The sequence below is a fragment of the Taudactylus pleione genome, unplaced genomic scaffold, assembly GCF_031769625.1.
Source record: "Taudactylus pleione unplaced genomic scaffold, aTauple2 ptg000381l, whole genome shotgun sequence".
Classification (NCBI taxonomy): Eukaryota; Metazoa; Chordata; class Amphibia; order Anura; family Myobatrachidae; genus Taudactylus; species Taudactylus pleione.
This window is the reverse complement of record NW_028284782.1, coordinates 439,364-452,016: the sequence shown is the minus strand read 5'-3', so window position 1 is coordinate 452,016 and position 12,653 is coordinate 439,364. Positions and strand designations below refer to the sequence as shown.

The window sequence follows — 12,653 nt, the reverse complement described above, 5'->3', positions numbered from 1 at the left end:
ACAGACATATCCGAAATACTGTGCAGCACAGCAGATGGCCAATATATCTGAAAGATATTATCAGTCATCTGCTGGTGTGTACGGGCGACCCGCCAATCGCAGGTACACATGCTGTAGGACCCGGCAGTGATTGACAAATGAGTGGGTGACTTAAATGCCCACCCATATGAGCATACAAGTCCGGCACATTGGGCATAACGAATTGGTGAGTGTGTATACACTTACCAATCGTCAGATAGGTTGGCGGCTTGGGCAAATGGCCGACCTGTTGACCTATTGTGTGCCCAGCTTTAGTGAAGCAAGTGATACAGAGAGTAGCCTGCTTCTACATGAGCTGGCATTGTGTGTTAGATGCTGCTGCTGTTCCTGCTGCTGAAGATGATACACCCACCCAGTGGGCTGTCACAACCATGTAATATTTTCAGTTTGCCCAGTTCCGCTTGTCCACATAACTGGCAAATTGGATGCAGGACTACTTCTGATCATTAATGAGATTGATTGATGATGAAGGTGAATTCAGTGTAGGTGCCTGGATCTAGCTTAGAGAAGGGAGATAGCTGCATCATTTTAGCATAATTTTCAGATTTTTCCAAAAACTTTTCATGGAAGTACTGCAAATGATGCAACATGGAGAAGGTTCCTAGGTGGTTAATGTCCCTACTTTTACTTACTGTGCTTTACAAACACTACAGATGGCTTGACAATATTTGTAAAGATTTGGTTAAATATAATTCCACACATAATAGGTGGATTTTTTGTTCATATACCCAGGCATGGCATTAGCCTTCTTCTTATGATGGGCAAGATCTGCTTCCACTGGTGCCTGACTTACACAAACAACATCCTCATCATCAACATCCTCATTAGCACCGGAGTCAGCTATACAAATATCCCCCTCATCCTATTGCACTTCCACAGTATCCTTAATTTCTATGATCAGCATCTTTACAGTCTTTAGGGGTACACTCATACAAATTATTTTTACAGGGGCTGCCCTGTTTGCTGTAGGGGTAAGCTTTTACAAATAATTTTTACAGGGGGTGCCCTGTCTGCTGTAGGGGTACGCTCATAAAAATAATTTTTGAGGTCAACATTTCACCGACTGCTTTCCTTTGAGTAGTGATTTGGGCAGATATTTGAATTAGATCACTTGTATTGTGTAAGCAGTAAGGTGGATCAAATACCTATACGCAGTACAGGTAGTGAATTTGTGGGTGGAACCTACATTCAGCACATCCATTCTCTAGGAACTGGTGAGGCCCTTTCAGCTCACATACAGCATGCCTTTAATGCATGTAGTTGTTGATTTAATTTAATATAACTTTTCGTAATTTGCTGGAGAATAGGACATATGCTGTTCTTCTAAAACAGGGTATATTTTTCTCTTTACATTAAGTTTTCTATTAAACAGTATTTTCTTGCATTGAATAATTAAAAAAAATACCCACAATGTGAGCCATAAAAAAATAAATGTGAGAATATAATCATCTGCCCATAATACTAGAATAATATTTTGCAGCTTTATTCTCTGGTCCTTTAGAGGATTTTCTTTGCATAGCCGTAAAAGAAGAGAGACTTCTGGCCAAACAGAGATCCAGTAAAAAGTAGACGTGACCATGACAGATTAGTGGCGAGATGAATGCCACCTAGGCTCTTTTCTCTGGTTTGGACTCAAGCCATCAGTGCCATGATAGTGCTCCTCCTGACCTCCTCTGTAGTATGCATCTCTGCTACTGTGGTAACTCTCCTTTTGATAAGGATGAGAGCTATGGCTTCTACTGTACCAGTGGCTGGAAGAGGAATCATATTTGTGTGGGAGAGAATGATCGGATACATGACTGTACCGACTTTGGTGAGGCGGATAATGTGATGGCGAGTAACTGGCTCCATGAGGGGTTTCTGACCTATAGAAGTTATTCATCATTGCTTGTCTTTGAAGATTGTCTGGAGAGGACTAAGATCTCTGATAGTTTGGAACAGGAGGTGAAAGTGCAGAGTATTTCATGAACTCCCCATGCCATCATGCCTGCGGTCATGTGTTGATGGACTGTTTCCAGTAAAACCGCCCTTTCCTTGTGGTGAGTAGGCTGCGCTATTTGCTTCTGCGGAGCCATGGCTGCTTCCTGATCTGAATTGAATTTACAGCGGCCTCCCAAACAGTTTGATTCCATTTAACAAACTCATTCCATAGGGAACAGACTCCTCATGTTTGAAATTGACAAAAGCAAATTGTTTCAACTTTCCATCCTTGTCCTTTGGAATTTTAACGTTAACTGCAGGACCAGCCTGCAGAAACAGCTTGAACAGGATCTCCTCGGTGGCCCTGGGATCTAAGTTCCCCATGAACAGCGTCTATCAGCTTCAGTGGTGCCCATTACTCTCCTGAGTCCCGTCCTGTGTGCCCAGCAGCAGCAGCCTAGTTTTGCAAACTGCCTTCCTGTCTGCCACTGCAGTGCCACTCCTAGATGGGCCCTGTGCCGCCCAATTGTGTCGCTACTGTTGAAGCCGGATAATTGGCTGAGACAGAATCTGTTCAAATTAAAATCTGCATGATGCCATTTTGTGAATGGCAACAAGACGCCATTTTGCGAATGGCCACCCAGCGCCATTTTAGTGAATCTCACACAATATCAGTACATACGGCGATGTTATTATTTAGCGTTGTGCAATTCCCACGCAATAGAACAATGTTAAAAGTCATCATTATATAAATACATACATTTACTAAAACATATAATATGAACAATCCTGCAAAACATGTACCACGGTGTACTCCACAAACACGTAGACGCACAACACTAACTAGCGTCTTTTCTTAATATCCTTACACTTACACATTGCACACTTACATAGGAAGGTTCCCTAGCATTAAGGTTAATATCCAAGGTTTTATTCATTATTTATTATGTAATAAAGCGACTGTATTTAAGATCTCAGGTTTAGTGCATGATAAGCAGACCATGTTTGGTGCCATTCTGAACCACTGTTTATTTGCAGATTTCCAGTTCCATCGGCGAGGAAATCGCAACATGCGTCTGCAAATTATGGATCATAGAGAGTTAGGCATTGAAATGTACTCTGTAATGTAGCCAGTTTAGACTTGTTCTTCGGTGGGAAAACGGACACAAAGAACTGTTGGAGGCTGAACTATAACAATACAAACTGACCTATGAACTGTAAGAAAAATACATACACTAAGCGCAATATTCTTTTTGGGGTTCTTATCAGTCTAAAGGTGTCCATAAAACAAAATAACAGCTGTCAAATAGTCCACATGTATCCTGAGTCTTCCCTTTGAGGCCAGTTATTTTTGATATGTTCCTCCAAGAGAAGAAAAGATACACCATTCAGTAAATGTCCAATACTTCAAGTGGAATCATTTATCCCTACTTACATCTAGGAAAAGGGTGTCCGTCTTTCCTCTTATATAGCCCAGTGGATTCTCCTGCATAAACAGTGCTTCCCTGGCTGCTTGTACCTCAAAAATATTTATACAGAGGGAGATACCATAGTGTAATACCATCAATACTTTATTAATAAATATATAAAAAAACACACATAAAAATGCCTCCTTACCAGAATGGGCCTTCAGACCAAGGCAGGGTGTTCATAGGAGTGCAGGATTTACTTTTTTGTTTACGACCTATGAACTGTATCGTAACAGAAGAACCAGGAAGGAGAACCAATGGGATTATGCCAACTTGTTCTATTCTATTGCCTATCTCTGCAAGGGTTTATATGCAAGCACCCTGGATCTGTTAGTTAGTCATTTTTCTTTGCTGTTGACGAAGGCTTCATAGTTGATGCCGGGATCTGGATTCAGAGTGCATGCGTATGTATTCGACTGTACCTTGTGATTGTATAATTTGTTTGTGCTAATTCTATTTAGATCACAGTGTGTAACTATCTGCTTTTTGGTGAATAATATCTTTTTGTGCTTTGGAACCACAATCCAAGTCTGCAAAGCAATTATTTCTTGTGCGACTTATAACGCTAAATAACGACATTTAGGGTGTATACATTAGGTATTCATACTTAGCATAGTCATCCAGCTACCTCGGTGCAACCTTTTGGCCTAAAAATAATATTGTGTGGTGTGAGGTGTTCAGAATAGACTGGAAATGAGTGGAAATTAACGTTATTGAGGTTAATAATAGCGTAGGAACAAAAAAAAACAAATTCTGTGATTTTAGCTGTTTTTATGCTTTTTTCACAAAAAATACAGATCCAAAACACAAAACCCAGAACCCGGAAGGGTGGTTTTGTCAAAACCAATCCAGATCCAAAGCATGAAGAAAGATCCAGATCCAAAACCAAAACATAAAACACGAAAACACACCCCTAATACATACAGCAGAGGCAGCCATATTGCAGACTGAAGTAACATTCATGAGGAAGCAGTCCATTTAAGATGAACTCTTTCCAAAACTTAAAATGTACTTTCGGGACGAGGTCACTATTTTAATATATAATACCAAAATTATTTCTGTGGTTTGTGCAGTTCTTTCATAACCACCTGATGCCTACACAAGTATGGAGTTGCTCTGCCATAAGTTATAACCAACTGCCTAATTCACAAATACCAATGACAATTTCAGAGGAACAAGGACAGAGTCAGGCAGAGGGGTGCCAGGTCCACTAGATAGGGGAAATGCTTCTCTGCAGGTAAGTAAAACTGTGAATGTACTCTAATTTGGGGAAGATTAAATAATGCCTCTTTTCTATTGATGTTCTATATATTTGTTTAAATGTAAAAGAAGGAAGATTACAAGTAACAGGCCCATTTCAGGCCCATTCTCCCCTTAACATTTTAATAACAACAATAGGTGTAAAATTGTCTGTACAATATGACAAATGCAGAAAGAAAGTGTCTAGGCCGGCAATACCAATTCTGTAACCTACCAGTCACGGTGCCATTCCTTCCCCAGGTGACTCCTTCACTCCATTCACTCCACATTTTAGAACTGCTACACTGTGTGTCTAACTGGCTCCTCACATGGAAGGTATAAGTTTCCTGAGGGTCAAAACTAGGCAAGGAAAACTTCCTGAAAGAGATATTCTTTTCCTAAGGCAAGAAAGGTAGAAGTACTTTTATGGAGAGAACTAAGAACATTACACATGTAGGAAAGTTCATGGACGTTGCTTAAGAACTAAAGAATATTACAGAGACGTAGCACAACTGTTCATGCATGAATGCATGTATTTTTCATACTTGCCTATGCCTTTCAGGTCGCCTCTCCGCTCTTCTGCCCCACCCACCCTCACTCCATACCTCCCCCCCACTCCAAACCACCACCCACCCCCTACTCCCATACTTACCCCATTCTAGGTCTGTACCGTCTCCCTAGCAGTGGAGGGGCGGCGTGCAATCTGGCTCCCACTGCGCATGCATGTCAGAGACGGGACAGACCTTACACAATTATAATATGGATATACTATATATATTTAATAATTATTATATATATATATATAAAAAAAATATTATATATAATATGGAATGACAGGTGACTAGAATCTAATATATGATTTGTGCACACTTGAGCTAATATTACCGTCCACTTGTCACTGGCCATATTCCGATGCCGCACTTGATAAGAGGTACAGTGCTCAGGGAAAGAGCCATAGGATTGTTCCCATGTAAGAAGTAGCTCCAGGTCACTAGTATTCATAACACTAAGGTTTGTTGGAGGATCCATCTTCACTGCAAAATGTAACATAAGGAAGTAGTTTGCATATTTAACTGAAAGTGTATAGTCTATTATATAACATATACTTTTGTAACAGATGTATGATCAACAAATACAATATTATAGAATTAGCAACAAAACAAAAAAGGCATATAGTCATTATATGTATAACTATACATGTGTGTGTGTATACATATATATATATATATATATAATTATATAAACACACATATATATAGTGACAAGAATCACATAGACTGGGTAAAATCCTTCAGCATCTTTATTTCTCAACATAGGCAGGTATACAGGATACGGCAGTTTCACAGGCAAAATGTTACACTAGGAGGGATATTCAATATGAAACGAAAACTTCGCTGTCGAAGTTTACGTTTCATATCGAAGTTTTTACCTGCGTTAAAGTATCGGGCAAGCGCCCGCTTATCCCCGTATTCAATATGAAATTAAGGAAAACGGGAGTCTGCGAAGTTGGATTTGCGTAAAGTTACGAATTTTTCCTTTAAAAAATTGTAGGACCCCCCTAAAGTTGTAAAAACATGGGGGATCACTATGGGTACCCCCGTTTTAGCCTTTAAATGAAAGTCGGGAATTTAAATAGCCGCAGCAGGTGTTTTTTTCCGACATTGAAGAAGTGATGCAGAAGAGCACTTAGGTTATTTTTTTCATTTTTTTAAGTGGTCCCATCAAATTTCGGGTACATGAAAATGGGTACTAGCATATGTTTAAGTCCCTAAAGTAAGTTTTTAAAAATTCTGCAATTGTGCACCTGCCGCTATAAATCTATTCTAGAAAACACCTGCCGCATACTTGCAGAATAGCCCTGAACCTATTTCCCTATTTTTAAACAATTTTTTCCCATTTTTTTTTTATCACCCCAATTTTTAAATTCATTTTTTGGGGTGTCCCTATTTTTTTTTTAAACTTTTTTTTGTCACAGTTCTTTTTTAAATGTCATTCCCAGGGGTGCAGGCTATTTTTTTTAAGCCTGCACCCCTAAACCCCAATTCTGCACTTTTTTTCGACACCTATTCAATGGTTAAAAGTTATCCCCGTTTTTTATCAAAGACTTTTCGAACCTGCGATAAGTCTTTGAAATTGAATACGGTGTAAAAGTCACACCTGCGATAATGACGTCAAAAGTGTTATTATAGGGGTCCTATTATAAGTCCTATTATAGGGGTATTCAATATGGGAGCGAAAACATAGTTTTTGCGTTAATATCGCACTTTTGACTTCATTATCACAGGTTTGACTTTTACATCTGTTTTCTGGCATTTAGGAGCAAATTGCTGATCATCATTTACTCCCATACGTTACCAGATTTTCATTCCAACTAATCAACAAGTTGGCTGGTTGGATGTAAGTTGGTCTAGTGTGTGGCCAGCTTAAGTTCACTTACTCAAACAAATCTTATATTGTAGATCCCAAATCCGTTACTATGTAACCTGCAGTAACACTAAAAAGGATGCAAGTAACATGAACAACGACTCTATGATATGAAGTATTTGTCTTGGTGCGCCATCTATTGGATTGAGATCTATACTGCAACTTTATGAGTTAAGATAAGATGCCTAATTAGTGATTAATATATATTTGGATTTTCCTGTGCAATAGATCTTGAGATAAATAGATATATGTATTTATATATGCATACATATATAACTGTTTGCATTCAGGGTGTGCAATATATGTATGTATATATATATATATATATATATATATATACAATATATAGACAAAAGTGATTGGACACTGGCAGCAATGAGATTTTATTGACATCCATACTTTGTAGGTCCACCACGCACAGTAATTACAGCAGACACCCTTCTTGTCAAACTTTCCACAAGTTCCTGGACCACAGCAGGTGGTATGTTTTGCCATTCCGCCTTAAGTACAGTGACCAACTGTGACACTTAAGAAGGTCGAGTCGGCCTAGAATGCCCCTGTTGCTCTAATTCGTCCCCGAGGTAATCAGTGGGGTTAAGATCTGGACTCTGAGCTGGCCAGTCCATCCGGGTTACTGAATTTTCTGTATACCTGTCCAGCGTCACCCTGGAAACATGACAGGTTGCATTGTTGTCCTGATAAAAACATTCATTGTTTCCTTATAACCGCAAGTGCACGGGTCTCCCTGTGAAATGTTTTTGTCAAAACTGCAACATTAGTAGCCATTTGGAACTTGTGTGCATTGGTATGCAATTTGCTTGCGCACGGGTGTCCAATCACTTTTGTCTACATAGTGTATTTTGTACTTGAGGAACCTGTGTAAAATCTGATATTTTGTTTTTGCCTTCATAGATCATAAACAGTCCCTAAAAGTATATTTGTCCCAAAACAATTATATTTATATACATTTAGTCATATTTGGCTTGAGGAGTGTCAAGCGTCTGTTTTTTTCTTTATTGCTCCTCTCTCTGATGTCACATTAAGATAATACATAAATCAGTTTCTTTCTAGGTGACTAAGCTATACAATATTGAAAACGCAATCCAAATTCATCCCATAGTTTATGGATGATGTCAGAACAAACGGACAGACAAACAAAAATTCTGAATTTTTCTTTTTGTCTCCATAGTTCATATACGAGCCCTGATTCAGACCCGCTCGCAGGTCTGATGGGCGTTTTTTTTGGGGGGGGGTTCGGCCTCCAGGCCGCTCGCATAGCTGTGGGCGACCACCCACAGCTTGTGCGAGCAGCCTGGCGATGGTCACGATTATCGCGACCATCAGGCTTGCGACGAGACCCTTGTGGTAGGGTCTCATCCACCACAAGCCCCAGTGAACTTCCTGCTCTAATAGAGTAGGAAGTTCACTACTGACATCACTGGTGATGTCAGTAGGGCCGCCCACAAACGGCAGGCGTTCCTTTTGTTGCGAGCTCCGGAGCGAGTGATTTCTTGCTCGCTGCGGTGTTGGGCACACGCAGTGCGCACGCCGTGCATGCGCACTGCCCGGCCATCGACCCGCTTGCGAGCACTATGCGCTTGCGCACGGGTCTGAATCAGACCCACAGTCCCAAGGAGTACATTTCTCCAGAAAAGATTCTCTGTACAGACACAACCATTACAACTTTATTATAGAGATAGATAGATAGATAGATAGATAGATAGATAGATAGATAGATAGATAGATAGATAGATAGATAGATAGATAGATAGATAGATATCGCACACATTTCAAATATATATATATTTTTGTTACCAAGGTCTTGCAAGTTTTTAAATGTTTTCCGGATTGAAGGTCCCTGGATACTGCTGTTCAGCTTAACATTGAATGTTATGAAAGTTTTGCCTTCAGTGAAAAAGCAGCCGATAATTATATGATTGGCAACCAGGTATTGAGGACAAGGAGCTGCTAGGGATTCCTGCGTGCTGTACCTAAAAATATACACCAATTTTAGAAACTGTTCTCATATATGCCTGCTTCATCTGATAAACTTTCCATTATTGAGAAACACCAGTCTATTTGTGTGCATGTCTTATGTCTTATAGTATGTTTTATTACTCTTCCTTGATTTCTTCTCTGTTCATTTAACAGGTTCTAACCACTCATCAAATAAAAAAAATCTTAAAAGTTATATGAAAACATATTTGTATATTGTAGACCTCGGACCTAGTACTCACCTGTAGTGGGTGACTGGGTCCCGAAGGATGAATTACATGGAAGTAGGGGCCACTGTCTGGGGGAGGCCCATCCTGTTAGGAAAGGAGTGCATTCCTGTGGTATCTCCATTATTTGGCAGTCATCTTGGTAAAGGGAGATTAACTCCTTCAAGTAAGCCTTACTTGTGTTAAACACCCTTTATCGAGATGGTCGCTGAGTATGCTTTTACACGTCTCAGTACCGCATGGATGCAGTGGCAGATCCAGGGGGGCGATAAGGGCGATTACCCCCCATACATACATCCCCAAAAGCCCTGCCCACTTATTGAAACTGTGAGTAAGCTGGCTGGTGCTGCTGCTTGTCAGCAGTGCAGGCCCGCGGCGCAGCACCATCAATGTGACAGTCTGGGCTGGCTGGGCTGGCTTGGCTGGCTGAGTTAGTAGTATCTTACGTGGCTGGCCCCCTCTTCTCCTGTTTTACGCATGCGCAAGGTCAGAGATTTCTGCCATGCACAGTTTAGACAGTGAAGATGTTGAGAATCCGTCAGGGTGGGCGCAATCTTGAGCAGCGGAGCAGACTGGGCTGTGTGGGCTGGCTGTGTTTAAGTGGTCTGATAAAAGTAGACTCGTTTCCTCCTGCCTGTTCCTTTTTTTGCTGTGAGTCAGTGTGGTGCATATCATTAAGGGTCAGGGGGGAAGGGGTCTGGTACACATGTGATGCTGGGGAACGCCTGCTTTGTGGAGCATATTATTGGGGGAGGTCCTTGGGAGCCTGCTCTGTGGAGCATATTATTATTGAAGGGGAAGGACGGGGAGGTCTGGTGTACATGCAGGGCTGGGAGGGCCTGCTCTGCGGAGCATATTATTATTAAAGGGTGGGCAGATGCACATGTAGGGCTGAGGGGAGCATATTATTATATTTGCTGAAAATGGGAGGGGCAGAACTGTAAGTGGGAGGATTAATGAATAGAGGGGAGGAGTCAGTATTCATTCTTAAACCAGCCCCCTAAAAGTAGTGTCTAGATCCGTCACTGCATTAATGTGTGGTATTTAGCTTCTGTTGAGATACATAGACAAAGAAGAAAAAAGTATTCCCATAAGGGGCACTCACTGGATAAATGTGTTATCAATAACTGAGTTTTACCTATAAATATAAGGGTCCAGAAAGACAAGATAAAACTAAAACATAACTTTTATTAGTATCTATAAAAATACTGTTGTATTTTTTGTATTTTTATTGTTTTATTACTTTTATTATTTCCAAAGCCAGCAAAGTATTGTGATAAGTGAATTTATTATGTCATATTGTGAAATAAAGTGATTAAAAAAAGTAATTAAAAAACACTATTAACAACACTGCTTGACTAAATAGTAACCATTCATAATTATAATAAGGAGCTTATCCAAATTGGCCAATTTATGATGGCTCCGTATTATGTGGTAAAATATCTCAATAGTTAAGTCAGTATGGTCCTGTTTAACTCAAAATTGTCACATCCACTCAAAAACATGATATCTGTAATAGTGGATTGTCCCGTAAGTGTCATATGTTAATTTATTTTACTCTGTAGAGCTTATCTGAAATTGGTATATCCACCAGATGATCGTTCCACTCAAAATCTGCCAGTTAGATGTTGGCTCTTAAGGTCTTGATTAAATTTATTGCACACATCTATGTGCTAATGAAACCCTTCAATTGTTCAGGGAGTTCTGGAAATGTTGCTGTGTAAGAAATAAAATTATCTTATTTATTTTATTCCAGGACCATTCATGTAGTCTTGAGTATCTTGTAACAGTGTGTATTATGTATCACTGTGGCACCATAACAGGTCGTTTATAATATTACAAATTAACTGACACTCAAATCTCTTCCTTTCATGTATCAAAATGTTGCTAGTATTGCACGTATTTCATAACAATCACTCATTAGATACATGTAGCAGTAGCCAATGCTACGGTTTGCCTGTAAATAAGGGCAGACACATAAAGCTAAATACATATATTTCACTTAATACACTATTATTGTTTGGTGGACTTGGAAACAAAGTGTGTCATCTATTTAGTGGGGAGATATATATAACACAGTCAATCCCAGAAATTGGTTGTTTTTAATTAGAAAGTCTCCAGCAATTGATAATGTAGTCAGCAGCATAAAATAGTCTCTGTTACTGCCGTTAATTTCAAAGGGCAGAAATTCTAATTCACATTAATTATCTCAATATTAACCTATTGTCTACTAGTAAGGTGAATGCGGCGCTGGCTGGAGATTGCGGGGACCGCTCCAATGGGTATGCTGGCTGTAGGGTCTAAACAATCTCCTTGTGCTGTATGTGGACTGTCTCTGCCGTAATGGTAAATGCTCAACGCGTTTCTGTGTCATTAGACACCTTCGTCAGGAGCAGCAATTTTCTAATTGTTGTCATCAAGAAGCACAGCCAATCATTCTCTTTTATACACATTTGTTGAAGTATTTGCACATCCTTCATTTTTGGCAGCAGCTTCTCCTTGGCATCAACTCTTTAGGGGAGCGCTTTTTATCAGTTTTTCTTATAAGTATAATACATGTGCAGGATATAGTAAATTTTAGAAACATGTAGTGTCCTGGGTCACGGACTCTACTGGTAGCCTAATAGCATAATCGGCAATGCCAGTGTTCCCACAGAGGTACTATTCAGTCAGCATGATGTTCACACTGTAGGATATCACAGTTTAGAAGGTACACAAACAAACAATAGTGTTTGTTAAAACCAAACAGCACCCTGAGTCCCGGATGCTGCTAATAGATTATGCACATTTTGCTCATAGCTTCATCAAGGGCAAACCCGAGTTCCAAGTTGACGATGCATATATCATGGTAAGTGTCCAATCAGCGGTGGACTCGATGATTGACAGCATTCACAGCCAATGAGATTATTTAGTCATCTACCACATACTCTGTCTATCAGAAATGGACTGGAGATAGAGATAGGGGGTTTAATTAAATAAAGGACTCAGATTGACAAGCTTTATATATATGTTAACACTGCTTACATGGAATAGGGGACTAATATCAAAATATGAATATAGTGAATTGATTGAATAAATAAAATTGTAAATATCACAAAATAATATATGTATAATAAAATTAATCAATGAAAACTAATATATCCAAATAATTATATATATAATAATTTAGAATAGTCACTGTACTGCAGGAAAAAATTAATAATGAGTGAAAGTTTTAAAATCAAAGAAAACAGTGATGTGACATATTATAGGAATAATAAAAAAATGATCATATAAGTGTATCAAGTGCATAGAGATAATCAAATTATGTATATCAGTTAGTGAATAATAAATATATAGT

General features: G+C 39.4%; 1 protein-coding gene across 2 annotated transcripts in view; it reads right to left on the bottom strand.

Annotated features, from left to right (window-relative positions):
* IL2RG (interleukin 2 receptor subunit gamma) overlaps positions 1-12,653 on the bottom strand; it is a 97,989-nt gene that overhangs the window by 16,106 nt on the left and 69,230 nt on the right. For both annotated transcript variants that reach the window (XM_088445469.1, XM_088445470.1), the window contains 3 exons: positions 8,907-9,082; positions 5,553-5,701; positions 4,903-5,065 (listed from right to left, as the gene is read on the bottom strand). In XM_088445469.1, coding sequence (XP_088301595.1) covers positions 4,903-5,065; positions 5,553-5,701; positions 8,907-9,082 — 488 coding nt within the window. The remainder of the gene's footprint in view (positions 1-4,902; positions 5,066-5,552; positions 5,702-8,906; positions 9,083-12,653) is intronic.